Source organism: Bos grunniens, chromosome 8, assembly GCF_055505025.1.
Source record: "Bos grunniens cultivar Pamir isolate PY7600 chromosome 8, Bosgru_T2T1.0, whole genome shotgun sequence".
Lineage (NCBI taxonomy): Eukaryota > Metazoa > Chordata > Mammalia > Artiodactyla > Bovidae > Bos > Bos grunniens.
In genome coordinates, this window is record NC_141172.1 from 35,181,827 (window position 1) to 35,207,455 (window position 25,629).

General features: G+C 37.2%; 1 protein-coding gene and 1 long non-coding RNA gene across 7 annotated transcripts in view; one reads left to right on the forward strand and one right to left on the reverse strand.

Annotated features, from left to right (window-relative positions):
* The window catches only part of PTPRD (protein tyrosine phosphatase receptor type D), a 2,533,682-nt gene extending 2,509,097 nt beyond the window's left edge, over nt 1-24,585 (forward strand). For all 6 annotated transcript variants that reach the window (XM_086415146.1, XM_086415147.1, XM_086415148.1 and 3 more), the window contains 7 exons: nt 9,733-10,018; nt 10,450-10,628; nt 11,226-11,352; nt 12,557-12,682; nt 15,878-16,032; nt 18,765-18,900; nt 20,806-24,585. In XM_086415146.1, the coding sequence (XP_086271272.1) occupies nt 9,733-10,018; nt 10,450-10,628; nt 11,226-11,352; nt 12,557-12,682; nt 15,878-16,032; nt 18,765-18,900; nt 20,806-20,874 (1,078 nt within the window). In that variant the 3' untranslated portion in view covers nt 20,875-24,585. The remainder of the gene's footprint in view (nt 1-9,732; nt 10,019-10,449; nt 10,629-11,225; nt 11,353-12,556; nt 12,683-15,877; nt 16,033-18,764; nt 18,901-20,805) is intronic.
* The window catches only part of LOC147366908 (uncharacterized), a 1,139,839-nt gene that overhangs the window by 123,831 nt on the left and 990,379 nt on the right, over nt 1-25,629 (reverse strand). Inside the window, exon 14 of the long non-coding RNA XR_015169575.1 lies at nt 8,766-8,955. This is a non-coding gene — a long non-coding RNA (uncharacterized LOC147366908). The remainder of the gene's footprint in view (nt 1-8,765; nt 8,956-25,629) is intronic.

Sequence of the window (25,629 nt, forward strand, 5' to 3'; positions counted from 1 at the left end):
TTACATGGATTTACTTCATTCTTTAAACTGCTGCTCAGTATTTACATGCCATAGTTTATTTAACCGTTTCCTAGCTACAATACTTTGCTATCTCAAATAATGCCGAAGCAAAGATCCCTTTCTAACATTCTCTGTGCATTTTTGTTTAGTCGAAGTCATGTCTGACTCCTTGTGACCCCAAGGCCCTGCCAGGCTCCTCTAGGATTTCCCAGGCAAGATACTGGAGTGGGTTATCATTTCCTTATCCAGGGTATCCTCCCGACCCAGGGATTACCTGCATCTCGTGCATTGCAGGTAGATTCTTTACCACTGAGCCACCTTGTAAGCACCTCTCTGTGCATATGTGTACATATATCTTCATAAAAGTTGTCCGGAAGTGCTGTGTCAAGGGATAGGTGCAATTTTAAATTTTTATGAACACTGAAAAATTCCCTCCCAAACAACTCTTAATAGCATAGATACATTCTACTGCATTTCACTGACAATTTGTGGAAACATATTTTTTACATTTTAGTTCATAATAATATATAAAACTGATTAGTCAGATAAATACTTATATCTAAGAAATCTGTATAATTTCTCTGTCATCCAAGGTACAAAAGATGCCAGAGGATGTAAAAAATAAAATGGTTATCTGTCTATTTTTGTATAAAGTCCTAAATACTCTACAGATGCTCAAGTACAGCGGTATACTAAGTTAAAAGTTAATTTTTGTCAGAAAAGAAAGAGTTTCAAAACGGCAGCCATATCAGGATCACATCACAGTTTCATCAGGATAGTCATCTCATTAATCTTATAAACCTCAGTCATAAAACCCATTCTATCAGATGCCTTTTTTAATAGTCTTGCAGTTCATAAATGCCATTCTTGTTATAGATGAACTATAATATCCAATCAAAGCACAAGCTGATATATGTACAAAATGCTCACCATGATTTCTGCATCATATTTCACTGTCTTTGCACCCAATTCAATGATCTGTAAAATCTTCTAGTTCTATTCTTTCTTTGCCAGATCATTGAAGTATCAGTAAAGGGTCAGCATTAAAACTCCACCAGATTAATCAGAAAAGCCAACTTTTAAGCACATACCCAGAATGATTTTAGTACAAAATAGCCCCCTCATGCCTCTTAATGTTTTCCTTTTGCACATTACTACCGTATTGCATCACGGGACATTAAGCATATTTCAACTCGTGGGACTAACTCAATCATGTTTTTAGAAATTGAAAACAAATGTTGTAACTGGATGGATGATAATATTGAAGTAATAACAATTTCCTAGTAGGCGTACTTGTTTAATGGATTGCATAGTTTTTCAGCTTGTAAACACTGGAATGTCTATCATTCTCTGAAACCATTTTTTTTTTTTTAATCAAGGCAAAAGTTTGTCAATCGCTTGGTTTACTTTAGTGGAATTACTGTCTTCACTAGAAGGTAACTTAGAAAGTTGGTTTTCCTCCAAGGGTAACAGAAACCAACCTAATCCTAGACTTGATTTCAAAGTGCTGTCCTCTTCCCTTTTTGTTGGAATTTTCTGTAACATAATAAATGTACCAAATTGTGCTGGCCTCAGCCTGAAGCACAGGGTTATGCACTCTTTTTCTTCCCAGAGATATTTAGAAAAATCTGTCTTTGTGCTTGGCAACTACTCTGACAGAAAACAGATAAAAATAAGGGTGGTTTATCAGTTTTGCTGTTCTTATCATGTTTCAGGTTGAAAGCTGTTGAAATGATGAAAAACAAACAGCACTAAATAGGGTTCCGTCATTATTGCTGCCATGAGGAGCTAAGTTTTTCAGGATCAAAGAAAAATGCATTTGCTTTTAGAACTACAATCCTTCATTTTGAAAGGTGCACTGCACGCAGATACTGATGGGTGAAAACTAGAGTAAATTGGAGAAGGAAGTAAAATATGTGTGGCTGTGGGAACTTGGAAATTCAAACAAAAGTAGACTGACATTCTTTTAAAAGCTCTGAATGTACAGCGTTCAGCTTCTTAAAAAAAATGTGGTGCCTCATATCTCTTATTTCTGAGCAACCGGAGTACAACATAAGCACAGGCAGTTTCTATCTCATCAAATTACAAGAACTCCCTTTATCTCTGTAAACATGTGTCTGAGGAATATCCCCATGCATTGGTGCCAGTGGTAAAGAACCTGCCTGCCAATGCAGGAGACATAAGAGAAGTAGGTTCAATCCCTGCGTCAAAAGATTCCCTGGAGAAGGCAATGGCAACCCACTCCAGTATTCTTGCCTGGAGAATCCCATGGACAGAGGAGCCTGGTGGGCTACAGTCCATGGGGTCGCAAAGAGTTGGACACGACTGAAGTGACTTAGCACGCATGCATGCATCCAGGGAATATCCCCAAGCAGGGGTCTTTGAGGGAATGTTCCTGTGCATTTCATAGAAAGTCCGGAAGTAGACTTAATATTTTTTAACTTATGTTTTTAAAAATTTTGCAACTCAAAGTGAGTGCCTCTGATTTCCTTGGCATAGAAATTGACAAGAGAAATTGTCAAACGCAGTAGAGACAAGGAAGCTGTTGTTCTTCCCCTCAAGGAGCTTAGCAACTTTGCATAAAGATAATAAACAGAAAACAAAAAATAAGGTATGGCAGTTACCAATAAAGAGGTATAAACTGTCATAAGGATACAAATAGAGATAAACCAGGGACCAAGTCCAGATCAAGGATGCAGAATGTGAGATGAGTCTTGAAGGAAGGCAGATATCAACACATCTTAGGAGGAGGACACAATAAGGAAGAGGAAGAGTCTGGTAAGCAAAAACCCAGACAGGTGGGAAAGCTGTAAATACATCTAACTTTTCTGGGGCTGAGGGAAAGCTGTGACTCTTAAAGTTAAAGTATTATCTGAGAGCCATGCGGATTTAATGATGAGACTGGTGCCTAAATCACATCCAGATATTTTTGAACTTCTAAGTTAAAGAAAAAACCCACACATATTTGGGGTAAAATTGCTACTGAAAGACCAAAAATAAGACTGGCCTATTACTTCTTCAAAATACAAAGACAGACTGTGGAGCAACAGATTTAGAGTGTGAGCAGATAATATTATAGCCCAGTGATCATGCACATAGCCAAGTTGTTGGCCCTATGTAAAGGCAAATAAAGAACTTCTCAGGAAGATATCAGAAATAATGCTACCAAAGATGTATGCTAGCAATCTAATAGTTGTATCAGAATAAAGAATAGATGAGCCATGTCATAAAGGTAGTGTATGAACAAGTAAAACAATTATTTTAAATAATTGCTGTTAATAGTTATACATATAATAAAAACATCAAACAGTCCTTAAAATGGAAAACAAATAAATATAAAAATAAATATGTCTTTTTTCCCTCACTGCCTTCCAGCCACCATGGCTTTCTTATTACTCCAATATTCTAAGCTATTTTCCATTCCAAGGCCTCTTCTTGGGATATTTTTTCTCCTTGGAAGCTTTCCCATCCTTCTTCACTCTGCAAACCATTTCTTATCCTGAAGGTACTGTATTAGTTTACTGCTGCTGCTAAGTCGCTTCAGTCGTATCCGACTCTGTGCAACCCCATAGACAGCAGCCCACCAGGCTCCGCTGTCCCTGGGATTCTCTAGGCAGGAACACTGGAGTGGGTTGCCATTTCCTTCTCCAATGCATGAAATGAAAAGTGAAAGTGAAGTCTTTCAGTCGTGTCTGACTCTTTTCGACCCCATGGATTGCAGCTTACCAGGCTCTTCCGTCCATGGGATTTTCCAGGCAAGAGTACTGGAGTGGGGTGCCATTACCTTCTCCATATTAGTTTACTAGGGCACCATAATAAAGTGACATAGCCTAGGTGCTTCAAATAATAGAAATTGATTTTTTCACAGTTCAGGAGGCCAGAAGTGCAAGGCTGAGGTGCTGTTAGGGTTGGGTTTTGGTGAGACCTCTCTTCCTGGCCTACTTTAACATGACCTCCTTCTGGCTATGCCTCTGCAAAAGCTTTCCTGTGTGCATGTGCACAGAGTGCAAGATCTCCGGAGTCTCTTATATTCTTACAAGGTCACCAGTCCTCCTGCACTAGGGACCCAGCACTATGACCCCATTGAACCTGAATTACCTCCCTAAAGACCCTAGTTTTGAATAGTCACAGTGGGGGCTTAGAACTTCAACAAATGAATTTTGAGGAGACACAATCCAGTTCATAAAAGATGTCAATTTAAATGACACTTCCCCAAAGGTTCTCTGCCAGGATTCTACACATTTGCCTCACAACAGTTGTTGGGACTTGTAATTGTGTATTTATTCATATGATTATTAATATCAGATTCCCCACTGCACTGTCATCTTCATGAAGGAAGAATCACATTCGTTTTGCTGGCCAATTCCATGATATCTTAGTGCATGATAGACACTCAGGAGGTATCTGTGGGATGATAGCCTGCAGTACGAAAGAGTAGTATAGCAAATGTGGGTGGAAGAACACAGTAATGAGCATTTCCTGTCTGTCCCGCCGAAGTGTTAAAAATGGATGAATTAGGATACTCTGTGTGCTGATAATAAGTAACCACCAGCTCAGGATGGTGGGGAGTGGGTTGGGTGCAGGCAATAGTATTTGTCAGTTTCCTTGGTGTAAATACTCCAGGCTATAAATGTGACATCACTGAATCCAAAAGCTGGGGAGAGATACTCAGTGGCACACCATTATATAATATTTTCACCTGAAGAGCATGAACATAAGATAATTAAGAAGCAATGCATTTTGAGTTTACCTTCATTTTTAATTTAATTGCTTAAGCAGGATTTCTGAGATATCCACAATTGAGTTTTGCCAGCTCCAGCATACCACTAACGGATAGTTGAACAAAACTGTAGAAATTGAATGTGTAGAAATCTATAATTTGTTATTGGGCAGGGCAGAAGGCAAGAACAATGCAAGATGATCCTTCCATTTTAGATCTGAGTGACAAGGAGGAGTATGACAGTGGGAAGAGCAGATCTGAACAGAGATGTTAATTATTCTTGGGATATGTTTATTTCTAGAGAAACCTGAGAATGGTTTGAAATATAGGTATCCTTTATGCTCAAAGAAAGAACAATTACTTTAGGAATCATTTATTTGAAGATTGTTGCTGAACCATGAAGGAGAATGAGAGAAAGGAGGACAGAACTGTGGCGACATTACGTACATTTTGGGGCCTGGCAAAAATATGTAAATTAGAGAAAAGAGTTCATATGGAAAAATCCAGAGCAGAAGAATAGCCAGCACAGGAATCAAATAGAAAAAAACAAAAAACATTTTGTACTGAGTCACAGTCAGAGAGCTGCCTATAGTTTTCTGAAGATGACATTTAGGATTGATCTTTGATTTTGGTTTCCAACTTGAGCGAAATTCTACCCTGTCATAGAGACAATGGAACCATTATACACACGAATCAGATCTTTTTGACTAATTTCATATGCTACATGTTTCAGGCTGTTTTGTATTTGATATCATTATAAAATCTTCTCCCTTTCTCCCATCAATCCCAAGAGGAGTATTTGATATTCCCTGTAATCCCCCAATTAGTGTCACAGAAACCAAGGAAGAGAGACTTTTTAAGAAACCTTCATAAGGATAGTTAAACACTACTAAAGGAGCATTGTTGGAGAAGGCAATGGCACCCCACTCCAGTACTTTTGCCTGGAAAATCCCATGGGTGGAGGAGCCTGGTAGGCTGCAGTCCGTGGGGTCACTAAGAGTCAGACACGACTGAGTGACTTCACTTTCACTTTTCACTTTCCTGCATTGGAGAAGGAAATGGCAACCCACTCCAGTGTTCTTGCCTGGAGAATCCCAGGGATGGGGGAGCCTGGTGGGCTGCCGGCTATGGGGTCTCACAGAGTTGGACACGACTGAAGTGACTTAGCATAGCATAGCAAAGGAGCATTGCAGAGGGGTAGGTCACAAGAAAGTATCCATTTTTAACCCAGATGGCAGAAATGGTGATGCCCTATTGAAATGTGGTGCTAAAACTCAGCATCTCAGAACCTGCATTTGAGTCCCTATTTGGCCATTTACCATTAGCTGTATGACTTCAAAGAAGTCCCTGAATGTTGTGAATCGCTGAAGGGGAAAGGAAACTGACAGATAATGTCAAATGCCTCCAGGATACCCAGCACTGTGGTGAGAAGGCCCTTCACTGCCATCTCATTTACCTTGAGAATAAATGTGAAAGCACAAACTTCCTCAAACATAAGGTATTATTATTGGAAATATGGGGAGAAAAGGAAGAACAGTTAGAGGGAGTAGTTTAAAGCAAGATTCTGAGAGCCTAATCGCAAATGATCCTGTGGTGATTCTATAAAAAATTTCCCGGTATTAACATTGCCTGTTTCTTGTTGTCAGTTTCAGAGGTAGAATCTTTAAATGAAATTTCTGTCTACAAAGCAACTGCATCTTTCTTTATGTCTGCAAAGCAAACATGTTTAAAGCTGTCTTAAAACTTACTAGATAATTAACAAGTTAATTAACATTAGAACAACAGAAAACCCAAGAGAGATTAAGTGCCTTTCTCAAGGACACCCAATCACTGGTATCTGGAAAAAATATTTTGAACTTCATGGTCTTGCTTAAAGCTAAGAGACACCTCTACCATTTAAAACCTCCAAGAAATCTTCATCTTTGAAAAGAGGTAACATGTTAAGTTCCAAGGAGCACTTTCTTCCTCTCTTCCATATAGACAGCAAGATTGGGCTGTTAACAATATATTCTGTTCAGAGGAGAAAAAATAGCTTTTGCACAAGTCAGAGCCTCTGTTCCTGTTTTGTTTTCTTCCCACAATTCATGAGTTAGACACAGGCATATGTTTTATTATTTTCCCTCTTCAATTTTTTTTGAAAAAATGCATTAGTACACCATGAAGAGGTTGAAATTGTTAGGATCTGGAGTTATCCCATCCCTACTAGTTTTGTAGGATTCTGTAGTATCTTTCTGCCAGAATACAGAACCATGCATCATTCAGAAATTAGGAATGGCCTCTGATGCACACTTGGAGAAAATATTCCTGTTGTTATCTATATTTGACTTGATACATCATTACAGTTATATGGCTTACAGTATAGCTTCCATTAGGAAGAACTGCATGATATTGTATCTAGTTAGAAGCAATGCACAATTAGGATGAAAACAGTTTAGAAAGACAACACAGGGAAAAGGAAAAGATTTACTTAATTTTAGGACCTACCAAACAAAGGGGGCTGCCTCCCTTTTCCAGGCTAAGTCTTACCTAGGTTCTTTTCATTGCAATGCCATGGCTCATCAGGAGACCAAGATGTGGAAAACCACTCAAAGCCTTTTCCGGTCTCCCTCTTCCCTACCAGACACTTTGTGAAATAGTCTTCAGGCATTCTTCGCACAGTTCTGAACCTGTGTCAAATGTACGATTTCTTTCGCTGACTGAGGGGTCTTATTACCAAACCTGGGTGGGCCGCTCATTACACAAGGCCTCTCATGCCAATCACTAATTCATTCACTTTTCCACACACATTACTGCATGCTTGGTGCAGAGCAGAGAAAGATAACAGAAAATGTTGTTCCTGCTCTCAAGATATGCTCATTATTTGTGGACAATGGCCCTACCAGACTAATTAATAACACAGTGTGACTTGGACTGCAGGGTGGTATTGAAGACACCAAGGGATCCTGGACAGAGAGTGGTTGTAATCCTGCATAGGGCATGGAGGAGGGACATGGTGGGGTGTGATGGTAAACACCATCTTACTGGTTTCTTTGGTAAAACTCACTAAATCAAATGGAACTTCATGGATCTCAGTGCCTCAGGTTTCTGATCATTCTGTGCTAAGAAATGTGCTATCATGAATCAGTCTCTGTCCCAGAAGGCTTTTGCATTACATCTCAATGTCATGTCCCTTTGTGGTTTAAACTCTGAATGGCGTGTCTTAGAGTCAGTATCCAGAGGCTCTCTAACTAAGACAATGACAGTTTCTATGTCTAACAGGACATAAAAAAGTAAACATTTTTTAAATAGTGGTTATACCCTATTTCCAACTGTTTGTTAATATACAAACCATAGGACTCCTACAAACCCAGGAGGCTGGGTTCAATCTATACTGCTCAGCAGTTAAATAAAGGTATTATATGTTACAAAATGCTCACTTACTACTTGCAGCCACTTGGCAGTTGAATCAAATACCCTTTTGTTCATTAAGCTCATTTATATGAAGTTTGGTATGTTGCCTACACTGGAGCTTCACTAGGTCTATGAAAATTTTACATGTAGCTCCCAGAGTCAGTAGTATGACTGCAAAAGCCATTCTGTCTCTTCTGTTATTCTAGCCTCCTCAGTTCCTCATCCTTCCTGTCCTTCAAGACCAGGTTCAAATGACACATTACCCACAAACCCGCACATCTTTTTTTTTTCTTGTATTGTAAATAGTTATATAAACTATTATCTCTATCGATAGTATGAGCTCTAGGTGGGATACAAGTCACCTTTAATGTTGTATCTCATATGGTAGTTATCAGAGTACTTCACTGCTCATTGAATGAAGAGATGGATATATCAATGCATAGATAGACAAATAAATGAGCACAAAGAAATACAAAAGAGGGGAAACAGTGGCACACAGTGAATGAAGGAGGTTGTCTGTTGCCTGGTGTCTAAGGTGCTGATATATACTTATATTTCCATTGATTACATGTTTCCTAGCCATGTTTCTTCCATGATTGGAAGAAAAACATTTTGGATTCAGCCATTCTTGACACAGAGACAAGAAAAGGCTTACCTTGGATTTCAGAACACAGATGTGTTATTTTGTTAGTATTCTTTCCCACACTCCAGGAAACTCCAACGTTCCAACCATCTGACTCTGTAATTTAGTTCAGTGAATTAGATTGTCTCCTTGGAGCAGCAGAACTTGTCACTGTGCGTTGTTTGATCTTTCACCTCCTCTTCTTTGAATCGGTTTCCACCAACTGGAAAACAACCCATAAGTCCATGAGTAATAGAGTTTAAAAAAATGCCTCAGAGCTTCTCCAGTAACAAAGACTGAAGCTTTTATTTTCCCACACAAGAATACTTGAATTTAACCTGAAATTCCAAAATACATTCAACTCTGGAAGAAAAAGGAGGAAAAGCAAGAAACACACCCACACTCTCAAGTGATTTTTTTTGTTAAGAATGTCTTTCCATTGAGAATACACTAGCTATTTTGAGTATGCAACAACATGTTAATATTTTAATTATATACTTCTCACTAGGTTTTTAAAACTTCCTTGCTGAGTTTTAGATTATGAATGTTTCAAGTTGAATGACTTACTAGTTTTGTTTTTTTTTCCTTTTTTTATAAATTGAACTAAAATAGACTGAAATGGTTTGTAAAAGATAAAGTCTAGTTCGATCTTGACCAGTTTTTTTTTTAATACCTTTAATGTAAAAAGCGTAAATGTAACTTTTTCATAAAGATTTCAAAATACTACTACTTTGTGTTACATGATCAAGGAGCATAGTGATTACAGATTTAATATTTTTATATTTTGAAATCAGTCAAATTTTATTTGTTCATTTGTTCCCTGCCCTTTGGTTTAGAATGCTCCAAAACCATCACAGTAGCTATTTGAGTAGAACTACTGGGTTTAAAATCTAGTTAAATAAAAATAATCAAAATAATTTTATGATGTGTTGGTTTCTCAATAGATTCATTTGTACTTTTCTCTCTCTCTTTTTTTTTTTTCTTTTTGTTTTCCTTGTAGCGCGGGAGTTGGCCGGACTGGGTGTTTCATTGTAATAGATGCCATGTTAGAAAGAATAAAGCATGAAAAAACTGTAGATATTTATGGCCATGTAACTTTAATGAGAGCCCAGAGGAATTACATGGTTCAAACAGAAGACCAATACATCTTTATCCATGATGCACTGTTGGAGGCAGTGACTTGTGGAAATACCGAAGTGCCAGCTAGAAACTTGTATGCCTACATTCAGAAGCTGACACAAATAGAAACAGGAGAGAATGTCACAGGAATGGAGCTCGAATTTAAGGTATGATATTGGATGTGATGTGGTAATTCAGAAGCAAGTCATTCTGGAATTGTCTTTCTTAACCTTTCAAATGGGTGAAGTTACAAGATTCATTTGACCTTCTCCCTCAGGTGTCTGACTATAAAGCACTTTCTTCATCTTTCCCTTTTCTATTTTTTGCTTCCTCATAATACCTTGAGCTCTTTTGTACCCTAATTTAAATTGAGAGAACATATTCTTAGAACATAAATATTTAGAACTTCCTTAGTCTATATGGAGTCATTAGGTAGAAGTGAAAAGCAGTGCAGTTGGAAGAGTGACTGGGTTAAAAGTAAACAGAATCTTTGTATCTAAAGAGAAAATCTTGGGTTCACTGCAGTTACACCACAGGCTAAAATTATCTTTGTTGGATTTTTCTTTTTTTGTTGTTTTTTTGTTTTTCTGTTCAACAGCGTCTAGCCAGTTCTAAAGCTCACACCTCAAGATTCATCAGTGCCAATCTTCCATGTAATAAATTCAAAAATCGCCTTGTTAATATTATGCCATATGAATCCACAAGGGTGTGCCTGCAGCCTATCCGAGGTGTAGAAGGATCTGATTACATCAATGCCAGTTTTATTGATGGATACAGGTATATACTCTTGCTCCCCTGACAGCCCAAGCTCTTGGTATTTACATGTGCCCTAGTTTCATAGCTAAAATGAATTTCATCTCAATTTAAAATGTTTTCTTTCTGCATAGGTCAGCATTCAGTCCCTTGATATTCATTTTTTGTTATTTTGAATAGGACTAAGAAGAAGCAATCATGGAATTTATAATCTGCACTCTTCTTTCAGAAGCTATTTGGATATGGAAGGCGTTAATATAGAAACTGTTTTGAACCAAATTATATAAATGTCATAGATTATATGAGTCATTTCTACAAAATGAAGCTGCACAACTGTTTCTTAAGCGATTTATATGAGACATGAAGTTGAACTATTAGCATTGCTCTAAAGTTTAAATAACAGTGATAAAGACATACATCATTATATAAACAAAGCAATTTCTTTTGCAAAATCCCTAAAATGTCTTAAGTGTTCTTATTTGATTACATAATCTTAATGGGAATTTACTGCAATAGCATTAATAATATTTTCATTTTTATTACCTGGATTTGATATTTACATATCAAATGTGAAGCCTTTGCATATTTTCTGATTACTTTAACATGCTATCTGTGGTTCAGACAACAGAAAGCTTACATCGCTACCCAGGGGCCCTTGGCAGAGACCACTGAAGACTTCTGGCGGATGCTCTGGGAACACAATTCCACCATTGTTGTGATGCTCACCAAGCTGCGTGAGATGGGTAGAGTGAGTATCTTCACATAAGACATTCACTCCACAAAGAAAGGAGGATTTCACTGAAAAAGCTCCAGTGCTAATGTCGTTTCTTTGAAATGTTGAGTATTCCAGATATGTTGTGGGTCATTCATTGCCATGTGTTGGTTTTTAACTTGCAAAGCCACATCAAGTTCTTTCATTTCTGTGTTTTGAAGAAAAAACAGGTACTTTATTTCCAGTGTAGCACTGTCATAGAGACTATTGCTGACTTGTTCTGATTCTCAATGTAGTCTTACTTCCTTTTGCTCTGGACAGGCTATAGCTTAGGTGCCATCATTACTCTGTATGAAGGAATTTGACTTTCTGTCATCTCTGAGGCAAATTTTTGCTTGTTCATCTTCCACTCTGATTAAACTATCAGAAAGTTACATAGTTTTTCTATGAATAAATCTGATAATCTCTGCTCTACTTTAAAAAAAAAAAAAAAGGTTATTCTGAAAAATACCATGAAATGGTATTAGAGCCACCTAATTCATAATAGTATTAGAGCCACTTAGATTCAGCAGATACAAGCACTCTGCCATATTTGCTTAAAAGGCTTTTTTTTTTCTTGTCTTTGTATAAATTCAATGGTAGCAATGCATCTAAAACCCAAATTTTAGAGCCCAGAGAGAGAGTGAAAAAATACCAAACTGGGAAAGAAACTTGACTTTTCTGATTTGGTTACTGAAGTCACTAAAACTGCACGTGCTCCAGGTTCTTCAGCTGACGAAGGAGATTGGATAAGTTCAATTCAGAGGTTTCTTTCTGTGTTCACACTTGACGGTTGTCTTCATTCAAAACCACAGTGGTGAATGTCAATACATGATTGACATGGCTAGCATTATGCCTGAGGACTGATGTAATTATTTGTCTAAATTAACTATGAAGATGCTTACCCTATTGAAGTAGCCAGCTCAACTTATGTGTATTAGGCATCTACTGTATGCCAAGTACTCTGCTTGGTGCCATGAGCAAATAGTGACCCACAATTTCCCTATCCTGAGGAAACCTATGCTTTCAAAGAGAAGATGAGTCACACATAATGAAATGGTCTTAAATTCTAAAATGGTATTAGTGAAAGAAAAACATTAAATATATATATAAACATAAATATATATTAAATAAATATAAAATAAAAAATAAAATATATTTACACTTTACATAGCTCGTCATTAATCTTCGTTTTTCTTAGGAGAAATGTCATCAGTACTGGCCAGCAGAACGATCTGCAAGATACCAGTACTTTGTTGTTGATCCCATGGCTGAGTACAACATGCCACAGTATATCCTAAGAGAATTCAAGGTCACAGATGCCAGGGTAAGTTGGCACAGTCTTATGCTCTTAAACGTTAGCTGAAATATAGTCTAAAAGACATCTCTGGGAGAAAACATTTGCCAAGTGACCATACTCCCAAACTAAAAGAAATCACCCATCTTGGAGAACTTTTTTTTTTTTTTTCCCTCAAATATAAGAGTAACTTTGCCTGTTTGGCAAGTTTTCTTACAAACCCAGGCTTGGCTCACATTCAAAGGTAACATCTGGCAGCCCAACTTTGGGGACGTGCTTGCTGAGTGTGTGTGCCGGGAAGCATTTATTGATTGGTTGGCTGCGCTTACATTCACCTTCTTAGCTCATTCTCTTTGGAGCTTTTTTGACTTCTTCATTACTTGAGGCTGTAAATATGTTGTTGTTTTGCTAAGCCCTTTAGGTCATGTGGGCTTGGAGGTTAATTTGGTATGATTTTAAAACTGCAGAGCAAATGACATTCTTTAGAAGAATCTGACAAGCTTTGCACATTCTAATTTGATTCCTGGCATGGTTTATTCCTCCGTGTGCTAATGTGTCTGTCCATGAGAGCTGTGCACCCATGACCCTTCTTGGCTAATTTTCATCCTGCATTTCTGATCTAGATTGCTGAGTCCAAAGTTCAGCCCTGATGTAAGATGTTCTATGCATAAACTTTAAAATCCTTGTCATTGGCCACTTTTAAACCATGATTACAAACACATCTTAGGAAAGATTGGGTCAGTGCAAAGCCCTGCTTTGTTTTTGGAACTGTCACAGTGGGTGGGTTGTTTAAAACTGTAGGGTAGAACTATTTACTTGATCCATTGTTTTTTCTGGAAAGCAGCTTTCTCAACCAAGACTCATGTTTAGAGATTGTCCACTAATCCCCAAAGCCTGGCCCTGGCTGTTGACCTAAAGTGAAGGAGAAATTGGTTAGCAGGCTGCTTGGCTCAGGTGACAGACCTGTTAATCCTAGAAAGTCTAAAGTCTTAACTATTCTGAAGGTGACTATACTCAAGACAGTAGTTAAGCCCCTAGGTCTCATTTTGAGTTGCCCAAGCAAGCGTGCCTTGATGACCCTGTGTTTAAAAAAAAAAAAAAGAACACCCTTTCAGAATTTGAAGCTAGATATCTGAGTGAAAATTTTGAGTGCATTCCAAGCAAACACACCAACCATTTCTGATGACAAAGTATAGCAGCAGCCAGGCACCACAAACAGCAGAGACAACTTCTTTATTACTCGATTGCCCAGATTAAATCTGACCATGATAAGTAAAAGAAACCTTGGAGGAACTTGTTCACATGTTTTGTTTTGAAGGCTCCCTGTGACTGTATAATTTTTTTAGCTGCTGTGGCATGTGCTATTTGTGCTTCTAATGTGTTTCTAATCTCAACTTTCCAGTTTAAAAAGCAAGTTGGCACTTGAGAATACAGTGTTGTTAAACAGTAGCCTTTAAATGCAGTCAGGTGGTCTCTCTTCCAAATCATAAAGGTTTGTACACATGACTTCTTGCTGTTAAAAGCAACTGTGGTCAGAAATGAAATCACCAAGACAGTCAGAGAAGACAAATCTGTATTACCTAGCCACTGGCTTCCCTTCCTGTGCTTTTCAAACCCTTTTCAGAAACCAAGGGAAGTAAATCATGGTTCCGTAGTAACAATCCATAAGTTAGTTATGGGGCCAAGCACTTATTTTTATATTCCTCAGTATCCTCACAAAGTTGATGTGATCTACCTGTTTTATCTCAATTCCCAAATGATGCCAGTCAGGAATATGCCCTGTTCCTATGGAAACCACCAGACTTGGTGATGTGTCCAGCTCAAGTTGGGCCATGCTGTCTTCTCCATACAACTCAATGAGAAAGATTGGGTCTCTGTTTACTTACTCAGAGGGCTTCTCAGATGGCGCTAGTGGTAAAGAACCCACCTGCCAATGCAGGAAACATAAGAGAAATAGGTTCAGTCCCTTGGTCAGGAAGATCCCCTGGAGGAGGGAATGGCAACCCACTCCTGCATTCTTGCCTGGGAAATTTCATGGACAGAGGAGCCTGGCGGGGTATGGTCCATGAGGTTGCAAAAAGTCAGACACAACTAAAAATGACTTAGCATACATGCTACTTACTCAGAATCTTGGGAACATGAATATCTGTATCAAAAAGGACTTTATTGAGGAGAGAGTTTAATTAAAGAAGTGGAAAGAAGAACCACATTGAAGCCTTAACTAGGAACAGGGCCTCCTCAAATGGGATCCACCCATCTCAAGTTGGAATTTGGATTATCTCTGTCTGTAATTCAGGGAAGAAAGTTGATGGTGATAGTTGTTATTCCTGCTTCAATAAACAGAGAGTCCCTTCTGCTTTTGTTGTCCTTCCAAACACTATAAAATTCCAGAATGAATCCAAAGTCTCTGAGTGTTTTCTTTTGAAGCCATTTATACTTCAGAGTAGTTCTGCCTAATCACTTGAAAGAAAGATTGCTTCTGCATCTGGCTTTTGGTTTGTCTGTGTTAAAGCCACGCATGGACACCTCAGCTTCTGTGGTCAGCCAGAAAGAGTCCTTTTTCAGAACACAGCATTTATTCATTAATAATCTCTCCTATCTCCTTGAGGGACGCCTCACTTCCTGCTCAACGGCACAGTCACCTGGTACACGCTGTGTATACTGCCTTGGCTAGAAATAGTATACCTCTGAGACGTGGGGCATCCAGGTTAACAGCCGCTACCCAATTTGTGTCAGATCCTTTCAGTGTCACTATTTGTCATCTGACAATGCTGCAAATAAGCAAGCACAGCAGATGTGACGGTGTCAGGACAATAGCAAAATCTCTGGTCTGGACGACATGCCTGGATGTTCCTGTCAGCATTAAGAGGTTATTGGATTCTGAAAATTTTGAAATGGAATGTCTGTGTTCCACTTTGGTTTTGAAGACAATCTCTGGGGCTCAGAAGCATTTCCTAATATGAGAATGAGGTGGCTCTTTTTGAGAATTCTGGTTTTTAACTGGGCATTGTGAGAGTAAATCAATTTGCAATTTAAATAGATGTGAAATGTAGACAGTGTTAATAGCAGGTAAGATATGAATGTGACTGATTTTCTAGTTAAACATGTTTCTAACTTTTTCTTTCTTTTTTTGGAAAAAATCATGCCTGCTGTTATGGTCTGCACACTGGCTGAATCTTCCTGGCGTCCTCCTCTGTGGTTGGGTGTGTGGCTTTCTTTCTGAAGGACGGGCAGTCCCGAACCGTGAGGCAGTTCCAGTTCACTGACTGGCCAGAGCAGGGAGTGCCAAAGTCTGGAGAAGGATTTATTGACTTCATTGGCCAAGTCCATAAAACAAAAGAGCAGTTTGGCCAAGATGGACCCATTTCAGTCCATTGCAGGTGAGTTAAGAATCAAGAATGATGAGTTTCCATTTGTGCTTAATGCAGTGATAACTTTGAAAATATGCACTGTTGTCTGTTCATTATTGGTACCGGTTTTCTGAGAGTCTGCATAATCCAGATTTTATTGTTCTCAGAAATGTATTGTAGACCCTAAAGCAAGGACTCATTTCTCTTTCTTTCCACAAAGTGAAAATAATCAAGGAAGATTTCTATCTTCAAATTTTACCTCCTGTAGCAAAGAACCAAATTATGTTTATACTTGTCTGTCTTACCGTATCAGGAATTATTGGTATATCCCTGAGTGATAATTTGTTCAGTTTATCATTCCTTAGCTTTTTTGCTTTCATAGCATTACCCTGATAACTATCTTTCTGTATCTTTCTCCTGTGTTTGTCTTCTTGAGAAAACCATAAATAGTTATTAAGCCTTAATGACAATGCTAATTTCTTGTCAGTCAATAAGTGATTAGAATGGTACCTCAGTTAACATTGCAATGTGCTTGAAAACTGTTGCTATATCAGAAAATGAAGCACCTTAAAGTTAATTATTTTCAATAGTTTCCACAGCATTTTATAATTCAAATCATTGAAGTTAATAGAAATAGCGAGTAAATGGTTCAGAAAGGACACTTACAATTAATGTAGTGCTTTTGGACGTTACTATGCAAAAACCTTCTAGCAAAGGAATTAACTCATTTTTTTTTTTAAAGTCTTAGTTTGTAATTCTTTAGAGTCAAACTCTTGAAAGACTTTATTAAAAAATTTCTTTGCTTTCCCCTTGCCCCAAATCCCAAACTACATTTCTTAGTGATGAGGGTGATAGTGTGTCAAAATGGGGGAACACATGGGCTTCAGAATACCTGAGCTTTAGCCCCGCTTCTGTCATCATGTAATAGCTCTGTGACAAAAGGGAAACTTCTGTACACCTCAGTTTTCTAACTGATCTCTGTGACCCTTTCTGGCACACTGTTTCCCAGACATGGCATATTACGTGAGAAGCAGACCTCATTTATACGTATTTGCTATGCGTTGAGTTTACCCAGACTCCTGTGCTCTAGACAACCAAACAGCATGTAGGAAATGATGCATGGACTCAATATTCAGACAAAGTGGATGGTATACACTGAACTTGAATTACCTGGATCCTCCCCTTAAGTTTGCACATAATTTACCAAAATCCTAATTCAAATTTTCTAATATAAACTATAAAGAAAAGACTATATTTAACACATTTTTCTTTACCTTCACGCATTCCCATAAGTATAAATAAGTGTGCATATGCATGTTACTTTTCACTGCTTTTGTCACAAAATTATTTGGATAAAGAGTATATACAAAGACTCCTTTAGTAAAATACCATGATGAGTTATTCACATATGTTAAAGACCTCTAGATATTTCCTTTTATCTGAGAGTATTTGTAAAATACCACTTATTTTATTTATAGCTTATTAATAACATGACAAAGTCAATAAATTCAGAAGTTATAAGGCTAGTGTCTGTTATTTTCTTGAAAGCACCTAGTGGAAAGTCAGAAGCCCTGTATTTTTGTAACATTTGAGCAATGAAATCAAGGTAAAATAGATTCTGGAGTACTTGAATCATTCAACGAAAAGATCATAAATCACAGTCTCTTGGGATTAAGAGAGACTTTCAAGGTTGAACGCGACCCTGAAGGTCATCTACTCCGTTTTGACAGAGAGCCTTGTCTGCCCCTGGATATCCTTAGCCACTGTGTAAAACCTGCCTGTGGATTTACATTTCTGTTAGGACTCTTTAGAAAAAACACAGTTTATAAAAGGACACATTATTTATATATCAATTACATCCCCAAGTAAATGAATCCATCCAGTTTCTACAGCCTGTACCCAAGCATTACACATGCTGTTTAATTACGATCCAAAAATGCAGGGATTTTTCAGATTATTCACTCTTCTCCTCATTACCTAAACCTGCAGATGCTTTCCTACTTCTTAAGAGCACAAAAGCTAAGAATTCATTTTCTTCTCTTGCTACAATTATCTTAAAACAATAAATAAAACAGAAACCCAAAACCTTGCTAACATGGTGGAAAGAATCCTGATATTTAGCTACTGAACATCTAAAATTAGTAGATAGGTGTATGTATATAGCTCAGTGGCTCCTAACAAACATTTTTTTTTTTTATAAGTTTAGAGACCCATTTGATAATATGCTAAAGTTATAAGTTTCAGAAACAGAATATATATATATATACATTTACATAATCCATACATAAAAAATATTCATAGACCGTTATGAAGACTAAATGAAGTCTTGTGAAGATCCTGTGTCAGAAAATCCTGCTATAGAATCTCTTTTTGTTTCACCTTATCTGAATTATTTCATAGCTTAAAAATATTAAGCAGGCAAGGCCCAAATTTCAGGATCTGATGAAGAGTGTAAATATATATCTTATTCACTCTTCCTTTAATCAGTTTACTTTATATTTTTATGTTTCCTGGGTCTTTCCACAACGATATATACTCCCTGTTTGAAAAAATCAGTTACTCTATATTCATTGTCACTGTTATCATGGCACACTGTCCTAAGAGTTAATCATTTTGTGAACCCAACAGCACATTTTCTGAAACACTGCTGTAGAAGAACCTGATGTAATATGGAAGCTGGTGGACATATGTTCACCTCCAGGAAAATGTAGCCATGACTGTGCGTGTCTCATCTAGTAATATTGCCTTTGTTACTATGACAGTGCGGGCGTTGGAAGAACTGGAGTCTTCATAACACTAAGCATTGTTTTGGAAAGAATGAGATATGAAGGAGTAGTAGATATCTTCCAGACTGTCAAAATGTTAAGAACACAACGACCAGCCATGGTGCAGACAGAGGTGAGAAAAATCTCCAGGAATATGTCACATCTCAAGAGCCAAATAATAGACTTTATTTGCCAAGATCTCCTAGAGTCCAGAGACTTTCAACACCAGAGACAAAATACAGGGAAATACTGTGGGAAAAACATCCAGTTGTTTAATATTTTTGAACCTTATTCCCCCTCTTTGTAAATGGGAGTGGCAGTGTCAACATCTTAGAGCTGGTTTGGAAGTTATCTAAGATAATATATCAGGTTGAAACATGTCAAATTGTCAGTATTTGGTCATTCGGGGCCTATAAAAATGGCAATTTCATATAATTAATTATATACGTATTAAGGTGATATACATTGCACATAATTAATATATGTAAAAAGCACAAGGGTAGATAATATACCTGGTAGCTAACAGACCCTTGGCCCATTTTACTTCTCCATTCCTCTTCTGTTTGCCTAGGTGGTATCAACTGCTCCATATTTCATTTCTTAATAATGGTATTTTTAAATATTTGCATCCTGGATATGCCCTAATGAAATTAGCCTGCCATTTTCTACTCCAATAATTGATATGAAAATTCTCATATTTCTCAGAATAATAGGAGTTCATGATTTAGTCAATCTGGCCTGTTGACTTCGTTTTAAGGATAATTTAAGGATAGATAGTGTTTCTGTTTCTCAAAAGGCCACCAAATCATACAATTTATATGTATTCCTAAATTCATCACCCACAGTATATTCCAGACTTTGATTTGAAAATAGTGCAAGCATTTGGCTTGCAATACCCAAAACATTATGTCAGCCTGACAAACTTAATAGGTATTGGGGGTGACAGAGGGAAATTGGACTTTTAAAAAGCCTTAACACTTAGCCAAGCAACTTACTGTGACAAGATAGGAAAGCAAACTCCATTTATTTTGCATTACCATTTTTATTGTAGAAAAATGCACATTTAAGCAAAATAGAAACTATCTGCTTTCAGCCCCATTGGCTACTGAAAATAAGTTTCTTTTATGGGAAAATCCTACTTTTTCTCATCCCTTCTCATCTGTAAATTAAAATTTTTCCATCTTATAATGCCCCCACTTACTCCAATTTGACAGTGTTCTTCCCTGTCTATAAAAGGGCATGTTTCATGCTGTTTGAGTTTCGTGTAGGTCTTTGCAGAACAGACAAGTAGCAATCACACTGAATTAGGCCAAATGGCACAGGTATTTTTTGACATGGGCAGCCAGTCTTACGGTGCCATTTTCAAGGGATGAAAAGCTTGACAGTTTAACACCCTGTGTATTCAGCTTTATATGCCTGATGTTCATCCCAAAGATACCTTCTGGCTGCCTCCCTCACTTACATAAGCACATCAGAAACAACAGTGAGTAATTCTGATTGCAGGCGATAAGGACTACTGTCTGATAAGATTTTTTTTTTTTTTTAATTTAGATGGTTTTTTTTTTTGGCAATAGCCCAGAAAATAAATAAACCCATATTTTCCTCTGGACAATGTGTATCTGCATCAGCCTCTTTTAAATATGCAAACTGAGAATTACTTATCACAAATAATTAGATAATTATAAACAATAGCTGTGACATATAAAGGAGTTCACATGTTCAGTTGGTGGTATTGTCTGGTACTACTTGGAGAACAGTTCACATATGTCTGGAAGATAATCTTCACACAAGCTGTCCCTACTTTGGGATTAGGAGACTTATTTTAGTCAAATTGATTGGTAGAGTTAATAAATACCTTTGTGGCTAATGGTGCTTTGCTTAAAAGAAAGCAGTCGGTCATTGGATTGAATTGTTTGATGAAAGTAGTGGTCTTGCCCTCCACCAGCTGTAGCTGTCTTCCAGCATCGGTCTCCGTTTTCCTGTCATGATGGACTCACGGCCCCTTTCCTTCCCCCCGCCCGTGCTTTGTCTCTTGCAGGATCAGTATCAGTTCTGCTATCGAGCCTCACTAGAGTACCTGGGCAGCTTCGATCACTATGCAACGTAGAAACCCCTGACCCACTTTGGATCTTTACCGCAGGCCCTTCAATATCCATGGAGTCTCTTCTGAGCCATACAGGGCACTTGAGAAGTCCTTCTTAACTTCTAGCTAACAACCACTTAGTGGGACTATCACACACAAAACAAATTAAAAAAAAAAAAAAAAAAAAACACAAAACAACAAACTCTTCCGGGTGGACCAAGAATTCACTGTTTAATAATCTAACCTGAAAAATAATAAAGAGAATCCTGACTGAGGAGGCATCTGAAGGATTTTATTTACAGATACCTCAAGGATTCAAAATAAAGGGAAGAAGAAATCACAGCAAAGAACCACCATCTTGTTCAGGATTGTGTGACGGGTGTGAGGAGAAATGGCCTGAGTGCAGAAGCTCAGGGCAAGATCTTTGCTGGCTTCTCATGACAAAATGGACTTGTTTCGACATCGCCCCTTCCCACCATACTACTCATAATAACATTGTAGGGGGTAAGGGGGTGGGGAATGTTTAAAAAGAAAGTCTTTGATTTAGTTTTTTAGTATTGTAAAGATACTGCTGACCTGTGCTTCATTTTTAACTGTGTAAACTTTTTTTTAACAAAATGTATCATTCGATAAAGTGAAATTTTAAAAAAGTTACATAACTGTTCATTTTTTATTTCCAAATTGTAGGTTTTTTTAAGCTGTAGAACTGTTATCTGTAATATCTTGCTGTAGAAATACCGAATAATTTGAAAATTTGCACATTTTTGTGCAATATTCTTAATCTACAGTATTGGTCTCGTCTGATATTATTTTTACACTTCTGTTTGGTTTTCGTTGCTGAGAAAGTACCCATTCTCTTAAAATAATCAAAGAGAACTTTGTTTTGTTTTGTTTTGTTTGGAATCAACAGGGAGGCGCAAAGTATAAAGTTGCTGCTAACATATATACATATATATCCATATTTTATAGGGGTGTCTATGTATATATACAGTGTGTCCACACAAAAAGATAGATATAGCTATTATTCAGTTCTTCCATGATTTAGTTTTTAATTTTTTAAGGTAGAAAAGCTATTGTAACATCTTTTTCAATTTGTTATTAATTTTATGACATACTGATATTTCTTAATATCACACAATTTTAATTTTTAAGGGAAATGAGGAATGCACATCAGTGATTGTCAAACCTCACCCCCTTAATTTCCTACCCAATTTCCCCCAACCCCTCACTCACCCACCTAATCATAATGACAGATACTATTTTGTTAGCCAGGCTTCCAACAAAGTTCAATATTTCTAACACTCTAGTGCAATAAAACATTATTAGATATCTAAGAGGTGTGCATGTGGGAAAGGTCAGTGCATATCCCTTTAGGAGGGGAGAATGTTGTAATATATCAGCTATCAAGATGTTTAAAAAACAGTGTATTCAATCGTATATTGTCTATAGTATGTGCTATGAAATTTGCATTTATGATATGTAACAGGGGCAAAGCCAAACTCATGTTACTCTGTTCAGTCAGAAACTTTTTTTGTGTGTGTGGCATACAGCATTCCTGGGAAGTGCTGTACTTTGTTTTCTTTTGGTTTTAGTTTTGCATTTAGAGTGCCTTATAATTGATGCCTATTTTAATAGCATTTCTTTTTAGCTTTTGGTTCATATTTTCATTCCTTGTTCATATGTGTTTCTCTTCCAATTAAAGTATTATCTGTTTACCACATGTACAAAAACTCTTTGAATAATATGCATTCCTAGTTTTAACCAAGTCGGGGATGTTAGTGATTGTACCAGCCCAAAGCACTTGGATAAGCAGGGCCCTTCTTCCTTTCATAACCATCAACATCAGGAAAAGCTACTTGTTTTATTTGTAATCCCTTCCAAATCTGCTCTGAAACATTCAGTAACTGCACCAAATTTATTAACAAACACCATTGTCAACTTTGAACATATTTACTATTCCATTCAGATTTTTCTAAAAGAAGAATTAAAAACATATATATATATATATATTTACACATATCCCCCCAAATTTTTCGACACAGTTTCTATAGGAAGCCATGAATGATGGCATGAGTTTGCCATATCTTACATGATTTTAAAGAACACTCAAAATATTCAAGGAACTCTTAGAGTTTTAGTATAATTTCAATTTAATATTAGCTTCATTAATGTTCTGCATGGAAGGATTTTTGTTTTCTACATTTCCCATCACTGGCAGAATGAAATCCAAGAGACCAAACACTTGCAAGCATCATATTTGAGCACTTTTGTAAAAAAGAGGAAAAAAAGCTGAGAAAAAAAAAGAAAAAAGAAATAAAAAATTTAAAAAAATATATAATACTAAAAAAAAAAAAAAAGTATCTAGAAGGCTACCTCAGAATGAGACTCTCTAACCTACATCAGAACCAGAGAAGAATGTGCACTATGTGGGTCTGTTGTTTTCTTTTAGTTTGTATCTTTTGGAGAATGATCCAAGTGCCAGATTACTCAGTGCTATAATTTTCATTCAGTGAAACTAAGGGGGTCAGAGAGACATTGCATCATGCAGATGTGCCGTGTTGGACATGTAGAATCCGATGGCGTATTGCATACCAGACCATTGGCCAATGAGCAGTTTCTCTCCCTGAAACTGAAACTGCTCATGTGGCAAAGGGAAAGGGGAGAATAATCACAGGAAGAAAATGTATGGGATGCATACCACAGACGAGCGAGGAGGAGACTATTCCAGATATCTTGCTGTTCAGGAGCTGTTCCGAGAACTAACTCCCTTACTGTCATTGATGTGCATTCCACTGTGCTTTTCTGTACAACCATTCTACTTTATTTTCCCAGGTAAACATCTTTATCTACCATTACCATAAACTCAAGTTTTCAGTTATTTTCATCATCATAACCAGTACGGTGCTATTATTTACCTATGTATGTGTAGTTATGTATAATTTTGTAATTAGTTACAATGGTAAAAAAATCAAAATATATAAAAAGTGATTTGTACAGAACTTTATTTTAGCTCTTTTTTAAAAATGATTTGCATGGTTAGACAACGGCAAGGACAGCCAGGGGAGGGAAGGGCCTCTAGGGAACTCTGCACTTTCTATACCTTTGTACTATGCACTGCCCTATTGATTCTACACCCAATAATGTTAGTACTTGAACCCATCTGTAAGAAACTGCTTCAGAAATTCATTTGTGTGTATGTAAATAACCCAACATAGAAACAGGAAAGGAAAAATTCTGTGCTAATATACAGGTTTTTTTCTTTCATGTTTTTTTTTTTTTCTTTTTGGTTTTGCTTTGTTTTAGGCCCTTCTTTTTATTTTTAATAATCTTTTCTTTTTCCTGTTTTGGGTTTTAGTTTCCTTTGGGTTTATGGGTGCCCTGATACTCCAGCAGAGATCAGAAGGCTGCAGATCCATCCTATCCATCCGTTATGTGGCTTTGCCATCCAAGCTTGGAGTGTCTTTACAAAGATAATAACAGTTGTGTTCTTTGCTCTCGTTTTGGATGCATAGACTGAAAAATTTAAAAAAATAACTTGTAAAATGGCTTGTTAAAAAAATACAATTACCTCTAATTAGTAGTACGCGTAAATGTTTTACAGAATGAAAGGCGTGCTTTTTATTTTCTTACTTCGTTACATTGGTGGCGAAAGAAGTCTGTATGAAAATCAGTTCTTTGCTGACACAAGTTCCATTTGTTACAAATGAATTCTAATAAAAACGTCAGTGTTATGCAGCCCTGGCTTTTGCTTCTGTCCACTCAAGCACTTTGGTTTTGAAATGACTATATATGTTCCCTCTTCTCCTTTGGTTATCTAGTTAGCTCCTTGATACTAATAGTAATTCTTCTTACCAAGAGGCTGCTATCTACAGGTGCCTGCAGTGAGGTGAACACCTTTCACTGGTTAAACAAACTGATGCTTAAAGAAACAGTTTGCTCAAGTTTACAAGCAAAGAAAGAGACCTTGGTATCTCTCAAATTGATTATGGGCAATCTTTAATTCTAATGAAGATGACTACTATATACATATGCATGCATTATATATATGCATGTATATACATATTATCTTGAAACAACTGGCATCTCTCAGGCACATAAAAAAAAATGTTTGGGAACATGGCTCAGAAAATACTTGGCTTGGATTGTTTATGCAGTTATGGGTCAGACCTGTTGTAGGCATCGGGAAGGCAATGCCTCCCAACAAATGAGATACTACATGAGACTGCAGTCTAGGGAGAGAGGCTGGCATTAAATGATAAATTTACACTCTAACAAGTGTTATAAGAGAAAGTAGAGATTCATGAAGTTAGGACTTTCTATTGTGAGGGAAAAAAACCCTGACTTGGCTTAATAGAAAAGGAAAGTATTTTTTGGCTTATGTATTTAAAGATTCGTAATGGACTTAACATTGCAAAAGTAGGGACATATAATCTTCATAAACAATTGGCTCAGGTGCTATCTTTAGCAGTTGGCATCTCTCTCCTTCTCCCAATCTGGTTTCTACTTTCAAGTGTCAGTTCTAAGCAATCTATGTGGTCCCTGGAATCTGGGATTTTAACATGAAAAGTCAGGCAAGTGGAAGAGTTTACTTCCCAACAGTACAAATGGAAACCCTTGAACAGAATGGATGCCTGTTGGCCTTCACTGATGTGACCTGTGGAAAGTGAACATCTCAGGATCACAACTTAGGATAGGAAGAGATAATGTGCTCATTGAGTTTCCAAGTCAAGAAGGATGTAAGGTCTATCATGAATAGACCTAGAGACTGTCATACAGAGT